Source organism: Eimeria necatrix, genomic scaffold (assembly GCF_000499385.1).
Source record: "Eimeria necatrix Houghton genomic scaffold, Enh_scaff306, whole genome shotgun sequence".
In the NCBI taxonomy this organism is placed as follows: Eukaryota; Apicomplexa; class Conoidasida; order Eucoccidiorida; family Eimeriidae; genus Eimeria; species Eimeria necatrix.
Window position 1 is genome coordinate 10185 of NW_013653599.1, and position 25318 is coordinate 35502.

The following is a 25318-nucleotide window of genomic DNA, read 5'->3' on the forward strand; positions in this document are numbered from 1 at the left end:
ACAGAATTTTCTCATATATTTCAAGTACGCAGCTACACGCGCGCTCGTGACTTAGAACAGGTGGTGAGCTTCATGAATGGAGCATTTTGCATTGGGGACAAGGGCAGTAGCTGAAAGCGTTCCTCCGCCGGCCAAGGTACTTTTTTCGGCACCATTAACTGCATACATGAGCTGGCATGTGCATCATACGTTTATTATGCGCATCAATCGAAGTTTATTACAATCGGCTTCTTCTTGAAGACGGAATTATCTGTAGCATAAGTGTTTTCTGCAAAGGTTCCACTCCCGGCAACACTTTGACTTTCTTCCAGCAAGTGAGTCTTATCTGGCAGGCACGGTGCGCACGCACACTCGTTCCAGTGTCAAATGGCACGCGCAGTGCTTGTCAATCTTCCAAATATGGTTGCTGCAATATAAACTGGCACGAGCAATACTTGTTTACTTTTCAGGTAAGTACTGCAATGTTCTGATAATGATTCAGCCTTCGTTCTACAACTCCACATGTCCCGCATCTAGTATGTGTCCAGCTGCTGAACTCACGCTGCTTGTAATGACACAACTAAATTCCGTATGACTGAGCCTTTTCACGGTGATGGCCAAAACATCCACAAAGTACTGCGTGTACCTACATGTCTAATATACGTATCATGTATGCATGAGGATGGTACCAAATGGCTAATTGTTAATCATAAGCTAAACGAGCACTCAGGCAGTAAGCTCCCTAATTTCCCAGTTTGCGCTACCATTATGACAATTCGGGAACTGAGCATGTTTTGAATTGCTTAACTGCAACTCAATCGACTATCGAACAGAGGCATTTACATTTGTGGGGACTAAGTCTCTGTCGAACACTTTTGCACAGTACCATCCTGATTTGTCTCTGGTGTGCTTTGTGCTACATCTGACCCTATACATTTGCAATTTAATGGCAGGCTGGATTGTAGACAGTGGTAGCGTAAGGCGTAACCATCTTTTGTCACTGTTCCAAGGTGGGTAACGATTCGAGTCCCACGTTTTTAGCGATAGAAATCATGGTATTCACTATGCGTTCACCAACATGTCCATTGTTGACGACGAAAGTACACGTTAGTTTTCCTGTAGGAAAATGTTTCAAATAATTCTTACCGAATGTTCATTTCAACGATTGTTTGACTCTTCCCAGTGATGCTGCAAACGCACTCTGAAGCATACGAAACGGGGCATGAATCTCTCTAAGCTTGAATGTAGTCAATGTTTATCTGTTCAAACAAGCTTGTGTGTTTTGTAGCTTCCCAGGAGTTGTATCCATGAGAGGAATCCTACAAATCGCGCTAGTGAGCTCCTAGGCGGATAGCTTCACCAACGCTGTACGAGCGTTCCTGCTGTGCGTATGCATACACAACATCGCGTAGACTGTGTGCCTATACATAACCAGAGTGACGCATTTGATTCTCACATTGTGCCTTTGGCTCTACATAACCAGAGGGCCACCTGTGCTTCTCATACTGCGACATTACTGCTGGAACGGCAACACTGTGTACAGCACATTGTTGGGACAAAAATTCGACATATCACTTTCTTTAATTTGCCGGAAGTTCGAGACATAATTATGGTCTGAAACAAGCTGACCTCCCAACAGTTAGTAGGCCTAGTGCAACGATAACCCAGGCTGCCTACATATAGCAAGTTATGTGCTGCGCCTGGATATTGGTATTACTAGAATAAGTACCCCGGGGTGCTGAAGGAGAAATCACAGATAACTTAAAGCTGACACGGCCTTATTGGTATTGATAAAATAAACTCAAGCCCTGTGGGTAAAACTATTTGTTAGTGAAGGCTTGCTGCCATTCAACTTCTCGCGTTTTTCAACTGTTGCTGCGTCTAGCAGTAACAAAGGTTTTTTCTTGCATCATACTACTCTGCACTTGTTTATACTGTAAGTGAAGAAATGGGATATGAAAGCACTATGCAGATGCTCATCTAACTCTGCGACAAGACTAGGTGTGTTTTTTGACTTAAACTTGTAAATTTCGAGGACTAAGGGCTCCCGTTCTATATTTTGCCACATAATAAATACCTCCACAACTTCGGATCGATTGAATTTTATCAGCATGTACTAAGCTTAGTATTGAAGTTGACACGACGAAAGCTGGCGTGCAAACGCACAGGGAGTGCGCGTGGCCCACAGTTGTGCTGCAATTGAAGGACCTCTCCGTGATCTAGCCTCTAAAGCGGGTTTTCACTCTCCTCGTCCTGCGCTTTAGCATCACTTTGCTCTGTTTAAACTAGAGCTCTGTATCAACTTTCTGAAGAGACCCAAAGCAGCAAACAGCAAAACAACTCTTCGCTCACTATGTGAAACCCAGCAAGTCAGACATTTTTTGAACAATAGATGCGTCTAAAAGAAACTAGCTGTAGCCAAATAATTTTGCGTATCAACTAGCATGCGCTTGCCGGTTTGTTTTACTTGAAAACAGTACACTGCAAGGGGCGAGATAGACGTAGTGTCATTCGGGTATGAACGCTTGCACGGAATTGCGATGGATCCTGAGTCTCTCGACCTTGGGCAGCCGCAGATGCCGCCCTCAGTAGTCAATAAATGTTGTGATCCCGTGCGTCGCACTATAAACTAGCATGTTTTCAAGGAAAATGCCTGAATCCAGCCTTTAGCTCACAGGAAGTACGTTACCTGACAATTCTTCAAGTTCAGCTACAATGAGCTAAACTAGGGCCTGCGTTCCGTTCTTAACAGTTAGAAACTTGATCCTCCATTTTGCATGCAGACGCGTTTGTCCCATGTGACGGTGTAAACGACCTAGCAGAAAGCGTTCGTGAGGTACGCAGGCAGTAAGTAGAATGCGACCGATATGAAGATGACTCCATAGAGGCGTACCACGCACTCAATATTTATCACCAGTGTATATTGCCTCCTACTTTAGAACTTGTATTGCTGCTGAAAGGGAAAAGCACACTATGAGAAAGAAAAAGCGACTCATAGTGACTACCTTTTCCGGCAAGCTGCAGATCAACACTTGCAAATAAGGGGGCATGAATGTACCTATTGCGTCAGCGATTCACTCATGGCAGCCAACCAGTTCTCCAGGGCATAAGAGCGTTATGCAGCCCCAATGTATTATGGTTTCCAGTCGCAGTTCAATATCCATATGAATACTAATATATAATTGCACATTTTGGTGAACCAAAAGGACTCCAGCAAAAGGTGCGACTTTCAGTCACCTTTGTAAAATCTTTAGCTGCAGCTCCGTTTCAAATGTCAATGCACCGGCGCGCTTTGATTTGCGACGCTAAACGGAAAAGAACTGTCTTTTCAAGTGGCTCGTTCCAATTCGTCGCAACGTTGGGATGCAGGCATCTGCTTATCAAGCAAATCTATAAACAGAATGTAGGGTGCAGAACCAGCACGTACACCAAGTGGTACTCACAAACGTTGTTTGCTTCCAGTGACAACACCTTGTAGACTCGCAAGCGGTCCTGGGCCTTGTAAGAGCAATGTATGTCTCCATAGGAGGGAGCCTCTCGAAGTGGCATCATCGTAGTTATCAGATGATCTGACGATTCGAGAGACGTTTTTGACAAGTAGCGTGCAGCATGACGTGGTCGCACGGCCACTTCACGCAGATAATTAGCTTTCTGGGGGCTTATCAACTCTCTGGAAAGAGTAGGCCCACGGTTGTTTTTAGTGAGGCACGTTCATGCTCACATAGTAGTCTTCAACACCTTAAGCAAGAATATGGTTGATGGTTATTTGTCAAAATGGCTCGCGAAACTCCTATCATCCCTATCATATGTTTCAATCTCGCAATATTCTCGAGGAAAACGCCTGAGTCCAGCGTTTTGCGGACATCTGGCACTGAAAAAGAATTTCCTCTCAACAGACAGTATGTTACCTGACAATTTTTCACATATACCAGCAACACCAACAATAGCTAAGATAAACTACTCATTTAGTTTTTAGCAATTTTGAAAATGTACTGTCGATTTTGCATCGAATATTGTGAGGGCAAATGCAAGCATGATTGTCTCATATCGCGGTATAAACGACACTGCAGAGGCCAAGCTATCTACAAGCATGTTATTAAAAATATACATACTTACTGGCACGAATTCTAGCTCCACAACAAACGTTTGAAACAATGCAATAGCCTGGAGGAGGTAAAACACATCGATTGCAGAGACGCTATCTTGAGGCTGCCAAGAAAGTGGTTGGCCCAGTAGGTATCGGTATATCGTACGAAGATTTTTGTTTGCTGTTTTTGAAACAGAAGTGTTGATTCAATAAAGTTTTCTATCGAGCTCGCGACCCCAGAACCAATATTGCTGACCGTATCCAGGAAGTGGGCCTTGATGAAACATTGTTCAGACGTTTCTTACGTCAGGGAAGGATGGCTTTCAAAAAAGGGGTTCCACTGCTCTATCGGAGATCTAGTTTTCGATAAGTGTTTTCTGCCACGTGAGCAGGCAGTGAGAAGATGTATTCGAGCAGCGAGCCAACCTATCTAGACTTCTAATGCACATAATTTTGCTTACACTGGATGATTGCTAAAGGAAGCTCTTTTGCTGCTGAAATCAGCTTTTGCGTAAATGGGATACTGCTTGCGCTCGTTGGAAACGTCGCTCGTGATGCATGACTGAAAGACTTCGTAGAATCCGTTAGCCACTGCAACCGAGGGGCGTCGCCTTGCTTCACAGACGGTACGTCAACAGGACGTGGCCTTGCTGGACACGAATATATCTTATGGCTTTAGTGCGTATCATCCAAAGTTAGCTCATTTGTTTATCCAAAATAGCTCATTTGCTTACTCTTTTGCAGTCTTAACAATATGCTTATCTTTAAGACTAAAATGTTTCTCTTGATGCGTGCGCAATCGAAGAAAGCAAGTGCATTCTTTTTGCTAACGCGGGTTGTTTTGAGGACCCAATGGGACTTGAATTCATAAAGCATAAAGATATGTAGTGTGCCATCAGCTGGATACTTTGACTTTTTAAAGGACTTTCTCATATTTATCTTTGTGCTACGAGTTGTTATGTTGGTCTTAAAAATATTGTACAGGCAAAAGGAGACCGAGCCATGGAGTCGCTGACACATGATGGGTGTCAACAGTGGATGTACCAATGATATTTTACCTCTCCAATAGAACAGGGTCTTAACTACATGTGTTTGCCATGTTGGTTGGATGTGGCCAGTATGTGCGTTGTCGGCACGGCTTCATGCAATTCGGCGCTCGCTTACAGCTGATACCCGGGAGGGACTGTTTTTCATTATTTGCATGGTGCTCAAGTTCCACTCGATGACGTTGGGAATTCATTCAATTCATTTTAAGGGGACGTGTTATGTTCTCTAGTTACATCCTGTAGAGCTAAACTAAGTGTGAAACACTAAGCCCGCATTGGATGCTTCACGTTATATAAGAGGCAATATCTGAGGACTGATTACTACGGAGTCCCGTAAACGCTCCTATGTGGGCCAACGCTGCATCCTGTGAGCTAGTAGCGCTTTCTGCAGAGCGTATCGGCAAACTCAATATCTAATAGGTTCGAGTTGATTGTCCAGGCTGTGGGCCTCTTGCACACTTTTAGTCAAAGTACACTGCGCTATGCATCGAGTATAGCAAGTAGCATTAATGCAAAGTAAGATGCCGATCAGCGTTTCAAAGCACCAGCACTGCATCTGTCGATGTGCCGCTGCCAGATCTCCAGCAGTAATGGTTTCGAATCCCATTTAGTGTCCATAAAATATGCTATAGCGCATTCACGAGTTTACAGAATGGCAGATGATCCTGAGGCTCCCTTGTCACCTGTGTATAATGTGTCCATCGCTTTTCAGTGCATAGATAGGCCGCTGCGCCAGTCATGTTTCTTTCACACCGATGCTTACCTGGATCAACTACTACCAAGCCATAGCAATTTTTATTGTGAAATTCAAGGGCGTCATTGATTTCTCAGAAAGTGGGGGTTTGTTTAGCCGTGCACTAAGAGCTTCTACAGGAACGTACGGTGCAACGCTTGTCGTTTGCTGTGAGGGTCGCAACTTCTTGCGAATACGCGTTGGCCACATGAATTTTTCTACATCTTAAGATCACTGACGGACTGCCACGACGAAGAGAGTGCGGTCAATGAAGAAAACTGTGTGCAGCTCTTTCACATGTGCAGCTAGGCCTTACAATTGTAACGGATTAGTGCATCTTCAGTTTTTTCACGAGATCTGCTGCTTGTCCCGAATTTATCGTGATTTTATGGGCCTCAAGCAGTGGAGACGCTGAGCAGAAGGCAGTGCAAGCACTTAGGCTGGAGCATGAATTTCGGCCTGTGTCTTCTCTACCATGCAAAAAGGAAAGTCACTACATGGTGTCCTCGACAGTAAATTACCTCCATGCGGCTCAATAATCTCGCTAGCAAAACGTTTCAGACAAGGGCAATGCTAACATCTGCTAAGAATCTTTACTCACTACATATCTGGTGCCTCGATCCGTCCACTTACAGCCACAGACTAACAATGAAATTTATCCTGCTGAAATGATTATTCTCCACGGTATATGCTGCTCATCAAAGACTGCTCTGCGTGTGTGCAAGTGACCGCCTATTAGATGTGCTTGAACAGTGTTTGACGCTCCCGTGGATAAAAGTAGAACTGAACTCTCGTGCGGTATACGGTGTCTATCAGGGCAGCGCCTTGCATCTAAAAGCGCCATCGGAAACTACGCCCTTTCATTGAAATATACTATGCAAAGGGCGGAACAGTTTGCAAGGTGCCCTATTTGTGACTCATGAAAAGAATTGAGAATTCCATAACGAATGTTCAGCTTGTAGGCACCAAACCGCATACTGAAATTTCACACAAAACGGTAACAAAGATCGATTGGCTGGCTGCAGCATCCCAGTTTGGCGTCTTCTGTAAAGCCATGTATGCTTCTGTCAAGGGCAGCACATCCCTTGTCTGGTTTATGGTAGCGAGAGCTTCAAGAGGGCACTTGCTGCTTTTGAGTTTAGTGTTCCCCCGTATCGATGACTGATCACGCCCACAGTGGTGGGCGGACTGCCCGTAGTGCAAGCGTCAGGTCTTGGATACAAGTCCCAGAGTGTTGCTCCGTTTGTTATACTCTGAACTCGTAATTCATCTTCGCTGTGAGAAGCTGGTGATAAGCAACTCTGGCAACATTCAAAGCGAGCAACACTTGAAACAGCACGCTCTTCAGGATGTGCGTTTGCGCGTATGTTGGTCTTCATACCAATTCCATATACATGATTTCATACTTCTCAAGAACGCGCCACAACAGTTTGAGACTTTTTCTTTGGGTTCCCGATGTCGAAATCTGCGTGCTAACTTGATAATATGCCTGTTCTACTCAGAGGAGGGGCCGTGCGCAGGATGTGAGTCATAAGAGAGCTTAGCCAAAGTGTGGTCCCGTCTAGCCAGGGCACAATATATGCTTACGATGTAAGCCAAGCAAGCATCCATTATGATGCAATTTTTATTGCAAGGCCTACTATTTGTCTTTTGGCCTGGTGAGCTGGGTGGGCGCGTGGCGCTGGAGAAGAGTGTGTGCGAGGTGCGCCTGAGCTGCATGAGCGTGTGCGTTCAATCAATCAAGCAAGACTCGCTGATCTCCGCTAAACTCGCCTTGTCTCGCTCTGCATTCCCGCCAGACTTCTTCCAGAGTCGTAGAATGCACAAAAGAGAAGGTGTAAACAAAGCACAAAGCTATGCTTCGCGGCTGTCCGACAAGCTTCCGGTTGAACATGCACCAAGCGCACGTCCAAGAGGCCCATGAACTACTGTTCATCTGCACAAAAGCACACGCAACTTGGACTAAACACCTTCAAGACGCAATATGGAGATTGCTGTTACAGAATGTGACGTAATCTAGTGCGAACATCAATGAAGAGTCCGGTAAGTATTCGTGGGCGATTAGGTGGTGAGTTCCACTTGGTCGAGGACCGCATTGCCTTCTTACTGCCACTTTGTTAAAGAGCATAAACACAGCGAGTACTCACCAAACTTTCGCACAGAGAAATTGAGTAATCTTGAGCACCATGAGTTGATGACTGCACAGCAGAAGGCCAAACAGCGCTTTTGTACAATGCGTTAATGAAAGAAGACGTTTCGGTTGGTTCACAATTAGGGTGAATATTTGCGAGGTTCAGCAAAAGTTGATGCTGCGCTTGAGATGCAACTTTCAGCAAACGCAACTGGAAGCCTTGGGTGTTAGCACTTAGTTAACGCAGTAAACGAAAGCTGGCAGCCTGATTTAGCTTGTAGTTGGTTTCAGAACTCACTGCTTTCATAGAAATTGTCTCTCGCGGATTGCTGCTTTTCTGGCATGTCTCAGAACGCGCATGCATCCATATCATTAAACTGGGATGCTCCGCTTTCGAATCAGAGCCATACGGACCGAATGTTTTAGTGTTTCGTTACTGCCGCGAAGCGCCGAGACGTTTCGTCATGATGTTTGTAGTACCGAAAATCCAAGAATGTGGTCTTCGTCAAACACAGAATGTGCGCCATTGAGACTCTGAAGAATGCGCGCGATCATGTTACACCTTTGTGGCTAGATGGCTGCTTAGGAATGTATTGGAAATTCTCGGTTCGTGGCTGGTCTACAAGCCACGTGCTTTCCAAAAACGCTGCTGGCAACTCAGAAGTAATTAAACCGTTACACGCTCTTGCAGCAACTGCCGCTAATGGTGTTCTAGCGAATAGAACCATTAGACAAACTTAAAACATGCGCAGCGATGGGCCCTGTGTCGAAAGAACTGAAAGCCACTTTGGTGTGGGCTGTTAATTTAGGAAGATGCTGCAGGCTGCTACAGAAGTGCTTTTAGTTCTACCACGTTACCAGGCGCATATTTTCACCGTCTTTGTGGCAATACCGCAATAGCCCTTCATACGCTCCAACTGAAATGCATGCACTTCCTCAGTGCGAAAGAATTGATCGATACAGTTCTCGCTGCTCCATTGCAAAGCCTTAGTTAAGCACAAATTACAAGCACATGACATAACGCTGCAAGACACAAGCTGCCCATGTGTTCTCTCTTTACACGCTTTGATATCAAGAACGCAGAGGCCCTAACATGCCTTTACAGTGCAGTCTCGAGCTGTTGGTTCTCAATATTTAGTCCGGATTCAGCGCATGAGCAAGGTCACAGTTATTGGGGCGGGCGCAGGCGGTATGTTTCACCAACGAAAGATCTCGGGCACTCCGTCACGGTGTCCTAGCTGAAACTCTTCCAACCCGCCAGTGAGCTGGCACAAACAGCATTGTCCATTAATATGCTGTAGCAGTCAGCACAGGCCTGTTTTTACAGGAGCATCTGCGTTGATTTGCGGGCCCGACCGTACTCTCTTCCCTCGCCAAAGCGTTTTTCTGAAAAGTGCAGCAGTCTCACAGAAGTCGATCGCTAGTCCATGGATGCACTTCAACGCAGGCAGGCCGGTTAGTGACGAATCGTCCACGTGACTGGGCTATGGGGCTTTGCCATACCAAACCCCCGCACGACAAATAACGCAGGATGCTGATGTCACGCTTAGAAAATTAGACCATTTGAGAGGATCTTATGCTGTTTGTAAATACTCACGAATGCAGGTCTGTTGTCGGCGTGCGGGACGAAGCTAGCGTTGACAGTGTGGAACATGTGCGGTTGGTTAGGTTGATGCCCACTTAGCAGCTTGATGCAATATCGTTTAGTCTCCTTTTTCCCGCAGACGTTTCTCCAAAAAGGGAAAGATTAACTTTCCCTTATTTGATTTTCAGTGAGTGTTGAAGCTGTCACACAGAATGGACTTGCTGTTTTTTGTTCTCTGTCTATGTCACTCTAAAAAAAGGTGCTATCTTGTCAACGTCCACATCAGATAACAGCCTTTGTTTTGTGCTGAACACTATAAAATAAGCTGGTCGGATCTGAGCCGTTGACTTCATCGGATACCGGCTAGTAGAGGACTGTTTAGCACGCCGCGCTCATGCTCAGAAATGTTCAATTTCTCCCTTTCACACTCTATCTCTTGTTATTCACGCAGCTTTCTGCTGGTTCTTTGTGAGAGTTATAGCCTCAGCTGTCCATTTATGGAAAGTCAGGCTAGCGAGTCGTTAAAACTTTTCAAAGAAAAACTGCCGTTGTTCCTTAATGAGAACATAGTCCTGATTGTTCGCTCCAGTAGCCGTGGAGTCTGCATGAGTGACGGTAGTGGTTTTTATCTCCTACACTGTGCTGGATCTAGGCTTCTTAACGCCGAAAGTTTTGTGAAACTTTTGTGATTTTATCGCTGCTTCTTGAAGGTGGTTTATCTACAGCGCCTGAACAATTTATGTCTTTTTCAGAGCTGAACTGCTTTAATCGTGCAATTCTTGCATGCCCCATGTTGCTTGCTGTGTGCTTTATTGCGATACCAAAGCTTGTAAGCTTCAGGAAAAGCAACATGCATGCAGTATTCTAGATTGCGCAGAACGAGGCAGGATGAGCTTCTGGAGCAGCGTACGTTGTGCAGGAGCCACTGGTAGAAATGCTGACTGGCGTAAAATATGCTGTAGGTGATGCAATACGCATTCAGCGTGGTGCCCCAACTCGCTTTTGCCCTAGCAGTCTTACTATGTGGCCATTGTGGTTTGTGTTCACTTGCAGCAGAAATGCCAGCACTGGCTTTGCCGCGTTCAAGCATCTGCGTTCGACTGAATGACCTCCCGAATATTTTAGTGGCGCCAACTTAATCTCTCTAGAACATCAGTACATGACGTAATGACCAGCATTGCACGGATGCCTGCAACTACGAAGGCGATGACGTGCATCGGTGGTGGCGTAGATTCTGCGAAATATACTGTCTATGAGTTGAGTGCTTCGAATGCAATGATTATAAATACTTTTCGTTTCGTAACAGTGTCAATCTATTCATGTATCACCTATGTAGTTGCCGCTTCATCTTTACCCGACTCAGCAGTTCTCCAATCTGATTGTGCGCGTACGCGATAACAAAAATCACTCTCAAATGCAATTGTTAGATGTACAGTGCACTTGCATGCATTGAGACCCGCGAAATGCCAGCATTTGCTCTGAGCTTCTGCCATACAACATCATCATGTGATTGTAACAGCACTGTTCATTCTCTGTGTCAAGACATAGACAAACTGGTATTCAGAGACCTGCACGCCAGTGCACTAGGAACAGTAAACCGTTTTTCCCCAAGTTTCTGATCGTCTTTTCCAAGTTTCTGATCGTCTCATATGTTAGCTTGTGACATGCGTGCAGCAGCAGCTCTAATTGTTTATGTACCAGTATCTTGGAAACGAGGAGTAGCTGTGACACTAATGTACATACCAAACATCGAAGCTTTCGCATGCAGATGTTTCTGTCTGGTGTTTTAGAAAGAGTTTGCAGAGACCAGCCACAAGTCTGTTCCGGTTTCGGAAAGCTGCCAGCTGTCCGTATTTGCTCTGGGCTATTAGCATGTTGAATTTAAAACGTTTTCAGGACGGTGCCCTTCCATAACAAAACTGTGTGTGTTGCTTGCAACCTTCATCAGCGCAGAAGCTGCAGTTCCATCTAGTGTGCCAGTGTTCACCCATGCAGTAGGTTAGTGCCTGGTGATTTTGCAGTGCGTGAGCTGCTTTGTTGAATATTGAAGCCAGTCAACAAACATTCGATGCTTCTTTTGCCACAGTCCTGGGTGTAGAGCTGCTTAACGTGTGAAGAAGTGAGGATACGTAGGTCAGTAATCTTCATCAATTGAAGAGTTAGTCGTGCGTCTCTTGCAGAATTCTCAGTGTCGAACCGACAAATGAATATCGCTGTCACAATTGTTGATGACTCATTTAGCTGATGTTGCACCTCGAAAAATTTTTCTTCAAGCCGCCCTCCCCAAGGAAGCACCAGTAAGGTTGGTAGATGGCATAATGAATGGCATGTCAAGCTGCTTGCCTCTATCGCAGCTGTTAAAGCCCTGGGAGCAGCAACATTCTTCACTAGTAACATAGCGCCAACGCGACTGCGAGCTTCACCTGTTGCCTGCTAGTCTGGATATTTGACGCATTTTTAGGATGTACGTAGACACAAAATGCTGAAAAGGTCGAAAGATCACTCACATTTTGCTCGGAAGTTTTATCGCTGCAAGATTCGCAAAGATATGATGCGTCATTGTCCCCTATAAGAAACGCAAACCCACGACTTCAGGAGATGCGCAAGGGACGGAAAGACAGCCAACTTCATAACGGAAGTTAAACCGACGCACGTGGTCTCAGCGGCGCCGTTGCTTTGTAGATTGCATGACACGCACGGGTGCGCGTTTGGGGACGTTTAGGAAGTGAGAAGCAACTTCGGAATGATACACATGAGGAGATTGCTAGCCCGCAGCTAGCTAGCATGAATGCATCCTCTTCCCGTGCCAAAGTGCCCTCCTGAGAAGCACAAAGCAGTGACACAGGAATCAGTCGTTTTCTCTTAGTTACACTGAAGACGTCATTGCACGCCTTTTAACAGACGGTCCGCATGACGCGGTTATTGGGTTAAGTGATAGTAGACCCCGCCAAGAGAAAATGTATTTGGGACAAATGTTATGATGAAAACATTAGAGCATTAGAGTGTCTTACCGGGAACTTCTACATACTCTCCAATGCAGGTCTGCCATCGGCATGCGGGGCAAAGCGCCGCATCCCGATAGCGTCCGTAAAGTATTTAGACTAGGGGCCGCATGAAGGCTTGATGCATTAAAATTTGATTTCGTAGCTCGGGTGTGCAGGTTTTTTTAATGTTACTTTTTCGCGGCCTTCTTTTTTCTAGGGTGCCTCGGCCGCTCGCATACCCTGTGAGGCTGTTTTTTGTCCACCATTTGTGGAGCATTACAACAAGATGTTGATTTGTCACCGCCAATATCGCATGACAGGCTTTGTTCTGTGAATTACGGTGGCGATTACAATATTTTCTGGTTCATGTATAGATCATTTATGCCCATTATGTGTCGAGTATTGAGAGGCTGACTCCCAAGCGCTACTGGAGCCATCGTCGTTGAAGCATTCAGATGGTATTCCTCATGGGTGATGATATTTGCTGCGAGCTCTGATTATAGCTATTCCGCATGCGGTTTGCACTGTGAGCAGTGCAGTTTTTTGAACAAGGGCAATTCTCTCTCACGCATGAGTTTCTCGTGTTACTTTTTCAATATGTGACATAATAGTCTGATTAAAAGCACAGTTTCAACAGTGTATGTAAAGAAGGAAGAAGTCTTCACCTGCAGGTGCAGCATGCGATGCTGTTGCTCAGCAAATTTTTCTCTTGCGATAATTTGTATTCTGTTAGTCTGCGCACGGCTTTCATTTCTGGGAATGAACTTTCGTTTGTTTTTGGTGAGGTTCTTACCACTAGCTGAGCATTTAGGGAAAATAGTATCAGCCGACTGTAGAGCGTTTCAGTTGGAAGTTGTCACTTGCCGTACAATATGGAGCCTCCACAGCTATTGGTTCATCAAGCGTCATCTTTGTGCTGAGCGCGCTTGCATTTATGCGAACCACCTCATATGAGAGTTTGTAAATAACTCAATAAAAGCTTTTTGCATGGCTGGGAGATGGGGTTTATCGCCAATGAAGCATCCGAGTTCCCATGCTGTACAACTTCTGTCCAGATGGTTACTGATATTTTCGCTTAAGTTCAGCAAGAACAGTAACCCAATTGTTTAGTGGTAGAGTCAATTTAAACTGTTGCCTGCATGGTTCGTGGTGTAGCCTGTTTGCTGCACTTGTGTTTGATATCAATCCGTCAAGTGTGCATTGCCGGATTGCTTGTATTGCTTCTGCAGAAACAGTAAGGGGTTTGCTTAAAGCAGTTACTAGAACCTCCATTGTGCAGTCCGTGTGCGTTGTTAGAGCTTTACACCATGCTTGTCAGCCAGAATCCAAGCTACGATCAGGCTCCAGTTCTAGTTGGTGGGCGCATCCAAGGTGCTGGTAACGGCACATGAGAGGCGCAAATAAACTTTGTCGATAGAAGCTAATTTAGTGTGCAAAGAATACAGCACGGCATTTTAATTGGTAGGACGTATGTTCAACCTGTACACGCGGCTCTTCAACTTCCTTGCTTTGTTCTTATTTCGGCGCAGGGCTCCGTGAACGCCGCCCTGCTAAGGTGAATCTCTGTGAAGGCGAAACACAAGAAACCGGAAATAACGAATAATTCAGCTTCCCTTGCAGAGGCGTTCAGCTCTTCGTGTTGATGTATGAAGAAAAGAAAGGAATAAGCTCCATATCTTCTTGCCTGGGTAGAGCCACAGTTCACCCAGTAAGCCGCCTTTCTTTGCTAGATAATCACGTGGAGCTCTGTCTTCTCCAGAGTTGTGTACGAAGAGCTTGGAATTCTCATTGGATGCTGCTTCGCTGGGTAAGCTTGCAATTAGTTTGCCACAACCACGTTTACACATCCAAGCACGCTGCGGCTGACAACGTTACCAAAAAGCGAAGAGAGGAGTCTGTTTCCTTTCAATGATCTGCAAATCAAAGAGCTTTGTTTGTTCTCAATATCCGCTTGATCTTGTGATGGCAGTCTTTGATTTCGCCCTGCAGCACAGCCCATCGGAAAAATTATGACTGAACAGAAAGTATTTCGTCCATTTAAATCCACGGGCAAAATGAGAAGCAGTGATCTGTGGGCCTCGTTGTTATTCAGTAAGTGAGTAAATGTCCAGTATTGAAACAGACAACACTTCTTTATAGCCGCCATTCAAAGAGTTTTTTGAACATGCATTTGTAGAATCACGCAGTTTACACTGCTTTATTTTTTATGAATTTCTTCTTATTTGAACAGCTACTACAACAAATGTGACTACACAAATTTAATTACACACAAATTCAATGAATACCCTTGTCGATTAGGAGCATCAGGGAACAGGGACTAGCGCCCACGTCTTAGGGTTTAGGGTTCAGACTACAGGGTTTAGGGTTAAGGGTTTAGGGTTTAGGGTTAAGGATTTAGGGTTTAGGGTGTAGGGTTTATGGAAGCGGGCTTTGGATTCAGTGTTGGGAGTTTGAGTTTGAAATTTGGGACTTGGGTTTAGAATTTACGGCGTATCTTTCAGTTTTTAGGGTTAAGGGTTTAGAGGTTGGTTTCCGGCAATAAAAAGCAACTAAATGTATTGAATTGAAACATTTTGCGAACGGGAAGTAGAGGAAATAATAAAAAGCGGATTTAAATAGACTGAACGAAACAAAAATTGGAAGGAAAAAGGAATAATATAAAATAAAAATGAAATCGTCTCTTCGCTGCAGCAGCTGGTCCAGCGCGTACAACCAGTCGGTGACGCAGCAGCTGAAGCAGGAAAAAGAACTTTTGAAAAATAAGCAAAATGAAGAAACACATAATGCCTTGGATACTTCGTGGAGTTTGAGTTTGAAATTTGGGACTTGGGTTTAGAATTTACGGCGTATCTTTCAGTTTTTAGGGTTAAGGGTTTAGAGGTTGGTTTCCGGCAATAAAAAGCAACTAAATGTATTGAATTGAAACATTTTGCGAACGGGAAGTAGAGGAAATAATAAAAAGCGGATTTAAATAGACTGAACGAAACAAAAATTGGAAGGAAAAAGGAATAATATAAAATAAAAATGAAATCGTCTCTTCGCTGCAGCAGCTGGTCCAGCGCGTACAACCAGTCGGTGACGCAGCAGCTGAAGCAGGAAAAAGAACTTTTGAAAAATAAGCAAAATGAAGAAACACATAATGCACTTACTCGCTTCGATTGCGCACGCATCAAGAGAAACATTTTAGTCTTAATGCTAATCATATTGTTAAGACTGCAAAAGAGTAAGCAAATGAGCTATTTTGGATAAACAAATGAGCTAACTTTGGATGATACGCACTAAAGCCATAAGATATATTCGTGTACAGCAAGGCCACGTTCTGCTGACGTGCCGTCTGTGAAGCAAGGCGACGCCCCTCGGTTGCAGTGGCTAACGGATTCTACGAAGTCTTTCAGTCATGCATCACGAGCGACGTTTCCAACGAGCGCAAGCAGTATCCCATTTACGCAAATGCTGATTTCAGCAGCAAAAGAGTTTCCTTTACCAACCATCCAGTGTGAGCACAAATGTGAGCACAAATATATGCATTAGAAGTCTAGATAGATTGGCTCGCTGCTCAAATACATCTTCTCACTGTCAGCTCACGTGGCAGAAAACACTTATCGAAAACTAGATCTCCGATAGAGCAGTGGAACACTTCTTGTGAAAGCCACCCTCCCCTGACGTCAGAAACGTCTGAACAATGTTTCATCAATGCCCACTTCCTGGATGCGGTCGGCAATATTGGTTCTGGGGTCGCGAGCTCGATAGAAACCTTTATTGAATCAACACTTCTGTTTCAAGAACAGCAAACAAAAATCTTCGTACAATATACCGATACCTACTGGGCCAACCACTTTCTTGGCAGCCTATTTCCCTTTCTTTTTTGCTTCTTTTTATTCTCTTTATTTCTCTTTTTATTCACTTTTATTTCTTCTTATTTCTTTTTTTATTTCTCTTAATATTTTTTTTAATTTCTTTTAATTTCTTTTTATTTCTTTTGTCTCCTTGTTATTTAGCTTTAGGAACAGTATTCTTCAGGTGTACTTACATATGCACTCATTAACTCTATTTTAAATAGCATCTATTTGTCTGTTCATCTTTAATTTTTTAATTGATTAATTTTGTTTTATCTCTATGTTTGATTGCTCCTATATGTCTGTTTATTTTGGTATATATTTTATATTAATGTATTTCTTTGTATTTACGTATTTTTTTGTTTTATATATGTCTTTAAATTCATGTGCGTCCTCATTTTCATTTATTCTTGTATAGTTTGTCATTCATGATTCATTCGCTTACTTAACATTTTTATCAATTTGTTTATTTAGTATTTACTCATTTATTAATTTATCTATTTATATATTCATTTATCATTTACTTGTTCACTGTTTACTGTTATTTACTTATCTACTTATTTATAGAGGGGGCAGACACAGGAAGAAAAGGAGAAATGGATAAGCTGAAAGAAAAGCTGCTGCGGCTGCAGCAGCAAGTGATAAAACAAATAAAACTGCTTTTATTTATTATTTATTAATATGTATTTATTTATGCGTTTGTATGTTTATTATTTATTTATTTATTTATTTGTTTGTTTGCCCATTTATTATTTTTATTTTTTGTTATTGTTCATTTATTGGTTGGTTATTGAATTAGCTCTTTATTCATTCACTATTTGCTTCTTGTTATGTACATGCATATTTACCATTAAGTAACTTACTTATTTACTTGTTTATTATTATTTATTTATTTCTTTATTATTTGTTAATTCATTTACTTTCCGACTTGCTTCTTTTTCCCTTTTGCTGAGGATTTGGGGTTTAGGGTTTAGCACTTCGAAGCATTTTCGTCTTTCTGTACCATGGTAGATTTATTTCTCTCCTTTATCTGTTTAACTGTTTCGTTTGTTATTCTCCCTTTTATTCCTTTTGTTTGTTTCATTTCTTTCTACTTCTCCTGATCTCCTTTTACTTTTTTATTCCTTTTCATTTCATTTTACTTCTTTTTGTTTCGCTTCATTTCCTTCAATCAAAATCATACTAAAATGTTTTAGAACTGTTAATGCTGTTTCCCAACTGTCTCCAAAATGTGTTTGAATCGTTTTAAGGTCTTTTTTCGAATGCTTTTAAAATATTTTTGAATTGCTTTTACACTGCCTCCAGATTGTCCCCAAGTTGTCTCCAAACTGTCTCCAAAATGCTTCTAGGTCTTTTAAAAATTTTTTAAAAATCTTCTTAAGAATCTTTTTGAAACCTCTCTGAAATCTTTGTAAAATTTCTCTAAACTGTCCCCAAAATACAATTAAAATCCCTCTAAAATATCTCTAAAGAGTCTTCAAAATTTTTCCCAAAAGTTTCTAAAATGATTCCAAAATGTCTCCCAGCTTTCTCCAAAGTGTCTCCAAAGTGTCTCCAAAATATCCTCAAAGTGCCCCCTTTCCACTTTTCCATTATTTATTATTTATTATTATTTGTTTATTTGTGTTTCTCTTATCTATTTGTTTGCTATTTATTTATGACTTTCTTTCAATTAATTAACTAATTTATTATTTTCTGGCATTTGCCCCGCTGCTTCTTAATAATGCCATTTTGTCCCTTTAAAAAAAAAGGAAAAAAGGACTTTTGCTGCTGCTCTTTTGCTGCCGGGCTGCTGCTCACGGTGCTGCTGCTACGGCGGCAAAAGAGAAGCAGCAGCTGCAGCAGACACAAAAGAAAGAAGAATTAAAAGCTGAAAAGGAAACAGAGAGACAATTCCTAGAGGCCCAGTGGAAGGCATGATTGCTTTCTTTTCTCCTGTCTCCTTTTCCCTTTTTTGTCTCTTTTTATTTTTTTTTCTTTGCCTCTTTTCTGTCTATCTTTTTGTCTCTTTTTCCTCTTTTTTTCCTCCTTTTTTGATTTTTTTAATCTCTTTTTTTCTCTTTTTATCTTTCATTTGTCTCTTTTTTTCCCTGTTTTGATTTTACTTTTGTCTCTCTTTTTCCCTTTTTTGTCTTTTTCTATTCCCTCTGTTTGTCTTCTTTTGTCTCCTTTTTAGTCTTTCTACCTTCTTTTTGTCGATTTCTACCTCCATGTTGTGTCTTTTTCTGCCTCTTTTTATCTCCTTCTTTGTCTCGTTGCTTGTATCTTTCAATCTCTTTCCCAGTCTCTTTTAACCTTTTTTTGTGTCCGTTTATCTCCTTTATGTCTCTTTTTGTCTCCTTTTTGTCTCCTTTTATCCTCTCCTATGTCTCCTTTTTGATTGTTTTAATCTCTTTTTTGTCTCCTTTTTTATCTTCGCTTTTTTCTTTTTATATCTTCTTTTGTCTCTTCCTTTTCTCTTTTTCTCTGCGTTTGCCTCCTTTTATTTATTTTTGCCTCTTTTTATTTACTTTTGTGTCTTTTTATTTATGGCTGCCTTCCTCTATTTGCTTGTAGCTCCTTGTTCAATTATTTTTGTCTCTTTCTGTTTATTTTTTCCCTTCGCTGAATTATTTTTGTCCGATTTTTTAAAATTATTTTGCCGCTTTTTTAGTGGTCTTTCAATTATTTTGTTTCTTTTCTATCTATTTCCACCTCCTCTTACTACTGTTGTCTCTTTTCCTTTATTTTTCCTTCTTTTTTAATTATTTAAATTTAGAATTTCAGGTGGCGAGCACTGCAAGATTTGGAAAACCCAGAAGTATCCAATTAGACCCCGAAACCCAAGCAAGAACGCTAAAAGAAGTAATTCCAAGCATTAAGCCCTAAGCCCTAAACTCTAAACTCCACGAAGTATCCAAGTAGACCCCGAAAGCCACGCATCAGCGCAAAAAGAACTAATTCTAAACCCTAAACCCTGACCCCTAAACCCTAAGTTAATTCATTTTGTTCTCTTATTGATCTATTGTCCCAGTGTCAAAGCAAGAAATGAGGGACCTCAAACCCTAAGCTCTAAACCCTAATTCCTGAGCCGTACTTTTATTGATTGTCTTTTTGTCATTTATCCACTGGCTCAGTGCCAAGAGCAAGAAATGAGGGACGAGAGCAGACCCAAAAAACGCGGATGTCAGCGCGCCCACTGCTGCTGCAGCTACTGCTGCTGCTGCATGCGCTGCTGCTGCTGTTGCTAGTGCTGCTGCTAGGAGTAGTAGCGGCGCTGTTGCTGCTGCTGCTGCTGTTGTTGCTGCTGCTTTTTTTTTGTGCGCTGCTGCTGCTTCTCCCCCTCTTCATCATAGTGCTGCTGTTTTTTTCTCGTGTGCTGCTGCTGCTTCCCTCCCTCTTCTTCATAGTGCTGCTGCTTCTCCCCCTCTTCATCATAGTGCTGCTGCTTTTGTTGCTGCTGCTGCGCAGCTGCTGCTGCTGCCGCTGCCATTCCCAGTGCTGCTGCTGCTGCTGCTGCTTTTAGAGCTGAACAGTTTTATTTAAAAGTGCACGGGTTTCTTGGATCTCTGTACACCTTGACCAGGAATATGTCAAGAGAGCCATGGATACAAAAATAGCCGAAGTAAGCATCGTGGGTTTAGGGTTTTGGGTTTAGGGTTGGGGGCTTAGTGCTTAGGGCTTAGGGCGTATTCTTCGAAGTCTTTGCTGTACAAATGTCGCATGCAAATGCATGCAGCGGCCTGAAGCCTCTGCTGAACTAATTTATATATTTATTTATTTAAGTCATTCACAGATATTTTATTTAAAAATGTTTACTTGCATATTCATTCTAAGCAAATCCATTCAACATAAAAATGAGGAAAAGGATTGCGGGTTTATGAATTTTTTTTACTTGGGGTGTTCATACACCGGAAACGTCTGGAAGCGTGTGAAGCCGAGAAATCCGTTTCATGGATTTGAAAAGTAATTTAAATACAATTATAAATATTAATTCGAACCCTAATCGATAAAAAACTTTATTATTCTGCACTTGTGTTTTAGTCTTCTCTTGCTGCTGAAGTCGGTGCAGAAGAAGCAGCAGATATCAAGGAATTGAAAGACAGGCACTTTTCGGAGCTGGGAAAGGTCAAACCCCAAACCCTTAATCCTTAGCCCTTGTTGTTTTCGCCTTAGAGACCGGAGACACCAAAAGCTTTACCCTAAGCCCTAAACCCTAAACCCTAAACTGTAAGCACGCTGGACCTGAAACCGATCCTGTTCGCTCCTAGGTTTCCAACTCATCACAAATCCCTAAACACTAAACCCTAATTTTGGGGTTTTCCTGCACTGCAGTTGGTCGACCGCCGAAAGACTGCTGCCATCGATCCCTTAGCGTTGCAGGTGAGAAACATTAATTTATTTATTTATGTTTATTTACTTATTTATTTAGTTATTCTTTTTTCATTTATTATTATTTTATAAATAAATAAACACTAAGTGGTTATTTAATGATAATGAAATGGCCCTCAGGGGTTTACAATCATTGCAAGAGAGCTCTGCATGCATCGGCGCAAAAGGGAGCAAAGAACACAAAAGGGAGAAACTCGAGAAAAATAATTTCAAAAAGTTTTAATGAAATTAAAAAGACTCATGAAAATTCCGAAGACCCAAGCTTGTGCATGCGTTCAGCGCGGGGTGTTCTCCGCTGAGGACGCTCATTAAAAGAAGGTTCTTTCATGCGGAAGGCAGTGGCAAGTTTGGGGCTTTTAGCTGCTGCATGCGGCCTCCTAGCAGCAGCAAAAGCAGCAGCAGCAGAATCAGAAACCAGCAGCACGGAGTCCGACGACAGCTCCATCTCCAGCAGCAGCAGCAATAAGCCCTGAAGCAGGCAGCGCAGCAAGAAGCCGCCGCCCAGCAGCAGTAGCAGCAGCAGCAGTGAGGAGGAAGAGGAAAGCAGCAGCGAAGAAGAAAGCAGCAGCAGCAGCTGCGGTAGCGCCAGTGCCAGCGGCAGCGAACGCCGTAGTGGCAGCAAGCAAAGCAGCAGCCACACGAAATCAGGCAGCTTAATAGAGCCAACTGCAGCACAGCAGTAGCAGCAGCAGCAGCGGCCAGCTCATAGTAGCGTAGGTACAGCTTCGGAGGGCTCACAAGAAGCAAAGCCTGCCGCAAAGCAGCAGCAGCAGCAGAGCAGCAGCGGCAGCAGGGCCAGCAGCAGCAGCGATAGCTGCAGCGAAGCCAGTGGTGACACTAGCAGAGAACACAACAGCAGCAGCAGCGGCAGCAGCAGCGGCAGTAGCAGCGGCAGCAGCAGCAGCAGCAGTGCCAAGGGAAGCAGCAGCGAAACAGAGTCATCGGCCGCTCAGCCGCAGCGGGCATTCGGTGCTCCCGCAGCAGCAGCAACAGCAACAGGAGCAGCAAAGAAGTCATCTAGCTCCTCCGCCAGCAGCAGCAGCAGCAGCAACAGCAGCACCTCGTCCGATGAGGAGACACCGCAGTACTGTGTTTGCGCGCCGCAGCAGCCAGCCCCTGCCCGCAGCAGCAACAGCAGCAGCGGCAGCAGCAGCTCTGAAGGGCCGGCGCGGCAGCAGAGCAGCAGCAGCAACAGCAGCAGCGAAAATAGGCAGCTGCTAACAATACTCGTGCTGCAGCAGCAAGAACGGAAGCTGACAGATAAACGCTACGCTGTGGTTGCAGCAGCAAGTCGTCAGGGAGCACCGCAGCAGCAGCGGAAGAAACGAACGACCTGCAGCAGCAACAACAGCAACAGCAGCAGCAACAGCAACAGTAGCAGAGCAGCAGCTACAGCAGCAGCTCGTGAGGTCCTTGTGTGCATGCTAGAATTTAGGGTTTAGGGTTTAGGGCTTAGGGTTTAGGGAGACTCATGAGCCGCGAACTCATGAATTGTTTCCCGTGAAAGCCCGCATTTTAAAAAGTTTTGAGTGCTTTATTTTGCACACTTTTAGTTTGTTTTTCAGGATTTAGCGTGTAGGGTCCTCTTCAACAACTTTTATTTTTCAATCTTTATTTTGTCTTCCCACATTAATTTGTACTTATTAGCATCTGGCTGCATGCGCAAGTTTGCGCTTTGGGTGTTTTTCAAGAGGCAGCCAGAACATAAACCCTAAACCCTAGAACTCAGATCCCAGACGCTAAACCCTAGGCCTCAGCATAAGATAAGCCCGGTGAAATAATTAGGTTTTAGTTTGCTATCGCAGGAAATGGTAAACCCTGCATGTCTGATATCTTTTGTAATTAGGACGAAGGATTAAAGCTTTAGGCTTGAGGGTTTAGGGCTTGGGGATTTGGGTTTGGCGGCTTTGTTGTATGCGAGAACTAGAAGACCGTAACTAGTTTAACCACTGCTCCAAGCTCAGGCTCTAGGGTTTAGGGTTTTAGGATTTAGCGTTTGGCATGAGGAGTGAGCCCTTGCTGCTCACGCGGTGAACAATCTATTGATCGCCCCCATTGCTGGCTCTGTAATCGATGGAAATATATATTTGTTGATTGATGGAAATGTATACTTGAAATTAGCAAAGTTTAAAGAATAATTAAAACTGCTGTAGAGAAGGAGATCCAGTACTGCAACAAATCAGGCTTAGGGTGTAGTGCCTGGAACTACAATTGACCTTCGTCGCCACCCCTGAGGCTTACTAACGCGAAAGGCACCGTCGCCACCCCTCGAGGCTTACTAACGCGAAAGGCATGAATAATATTGAATATCTTAAGGCATAAGGCGCCGTTGGATAGTGGAAAATCATAAAAGGGAACAATGTGCTCGCTAGCCAGCACCGGGTATGGGGCTGGAGGCGAGGTTGGTGCCGCGACTCGGGCACTGACCCTCAGCGAGGGTCGACACTCAGTTCTATTATTCTGGGTTTTCGTACCTCATAATAATACGAACTCAATTGTACGTGGTTAATCAAGGTATTCAGTAGTTGTTGGCGAGAATCAGGTACCTTTGACAGTCAGTGCAGAGTGTGCACCCTAGTCGGACTCGCCTAAGGACCATACGTAGTAACAGAGTAGACAACTGTTCACTACATAGGCGCTCTGCTGCTGTTGCTGCTGCCTTTGAGGCGTGGCGGGCAAGCCGCGTTTTGAAAAGCCAAAACTCTTTCAAGAAGGGTTCTTTGCTTAAATTCAATTTATAATTAGGTGGAGTCTCTAGAGAAAAGCCGGAAAGTATCGGTATGGCCTCCAAAGAATCCCTTCTAGCAGTTGTGCAGAACACTGCTCTCGATGCCAGAGGCAGCAGAACAGCACAAGGGGGTCTTCCTCACGAAATTCCAACAATAATAATGATAATATAAAATATAATAAATTCAATTTTGTCATTTGTGTCGTTTTGAGAGACAGATCGCCCCGGCTTTGCATACGAGTTGCCGCAGCCTTATTGCGTTGCCGCAGTGTACAGACAACTCGCGGAATTTGCACGGAAGTAACCCAGCAGCGTTTCAGATGGAAAGCTAATAATTTTCTTGAATTCCTGTCTATATTTTTGTAATCATACGCTGGACGTGAATCTTCGAGCATTTATACTCAATTGTTGACTTAGTTGGCTCTGCTGCCGACTTGCGCCGCGGTCTGCTGTTGTGGTTCTACGGCAACGTGAAGTGCCTGCGTTCCTGTTTTCGTTGCATGCGTCGCATTCAATTCAAAAACGCATGCGCCTGAAAGCAACAGCCGCAGATGTACCGGCGTAGACGGACCTTCAAACTATCCACAAAGTCTGCACATCGAAGAAGATAGCAAGCATGCAAAAGAAATCTTTCATGCACGTGGTGCCTAAGAAGAATTTCACTCGCTCCACGTACGTCTCTATTTGCACGGCTATTTTCTGCGGGAATGTCCTGTGGGCACCTTAGGGTCGTAACGCCTGCCAAAAAGCAGTTCGATGTTCTTTTATAAAGATCAATATTCTAGCACGTGCCTCAGTGGCCTTGCCAGCTTTTTGACACAGTGGAAAAAGATAAATCAGCAACAGACGTATTTTAACGATTGGTCTTACCACGAACGGCGCCAACTCATACTGTGCTCACCATTACTGATGCTCCACCATATGTGGCTCTGAGTGTCGTAAGCGTGAGGCGACTATTCCGAGAAGGAATGTGAAACGCGAGAACGGTTGGCAGAGAAAATAGTGCAGGGGCACTGGCTCAGTGTCGCTGCTTGTACACAGACAAAATCAGCTTTAGCTTAATGATTAAATCGCACGCGCTGTGGGAAATTAGGAAACGCGTTAGTTCCGGACGGCGCCTGTGAGACCACTGCATGGGCAAAGAAATATTCCGTAAGGAAAAGGGACAGTGCCACCAGTCTACGGGATACAGAAAATCAATGGAAAGCTGCTACATACAACGTGATCGCCAATAATAAAACTTTCGTGCTTCTCGGTAGACCTCACGCAATGAGCAAACACACAATGACATCGCTATGTGCTCCACGCTTCTATTTATAGCTGCAACAGTTGGATGTTTCCTTGAAGAAACTCTGCGCACCTTGGTGAGAGGTATTGCAGATCATTATAGCCGTGTTTTCCTTTGTGCGTACTTCATGCAAACTCACTTATTGCAGGCGTCCCCGATTACGCAACTAATAGACTGACAAAACGCTTTCAATTACTGTCTCACTGTAACTATTTATCCCCAGACGACAGATGCTGCTTTTCCATCATACCGGTGCCTAGACAGGAATGGGATACACTCCCGAAACCTGTGTAGGTATGTCCACTAGCGGTTGGATTTTAGTGCTGGGTGATGCTTTATTGAGAAGAATCCACTAATTGCATTGCTGGCACCCTACTTTTTCAATCGTACCTGATCCTTGTTCTACTTGGGTGTTTTTAATAAGGTTGGCTCCTGTTTTAGTCTCTTCTGTCGGTTGTCGTAACGGCACTTGTGCAGTTCAAACATGTACTAAACGCAGATAGCAGTATCATCTTTGAAAGGAGACGACTTGAGGTTCCATTGCAAATGT

The 25318-nt window shown here is 43.7% G+C and overlaps 2 protein-coding genes across 2 annotated transcripts; one reads left to right on the forward strand and one right to left on the reverse strand.

Moving 5' to 3' along the window:
* Window positions 1-19619: 19619 nt before the first annotated feature.
* On the reverse strand, window positions 19620-19853 carry ENH_00041550 (hypothetical protein; the record flags this gene model as incomplete). Its single annotated transcript, XM_013580795.1, has 1 exon — window positions 19620-19853. One exon carries the CDS (start codon window positions 19851-19853, stop codon window positions 19620-19622), a length of 234 nt encoding a protein of 77 aa, XP_013436249.1.
* A 1225-nt stretch (window positions 19854-21078) lies between these two features.
* ENH_00041560 (hypothetical protein) lies at window positions 21079-22611 on the forward strand (the record flags this gene model as incomplete). Its single annotated transcript, XM_013580796.1, has 3 exons — window positions 21079-21097; window positions 21494-22161; window positions 22558-22611. 3 exons carry the CDS (start codon window positions 21079-21081, stop codon window positions 22609-22611), a joined length of 741 nt encoding a protein of 246 aa, XP_013436250.1.
* Window positions 22612-25318: the final 2707 nt, after the last annotated feature.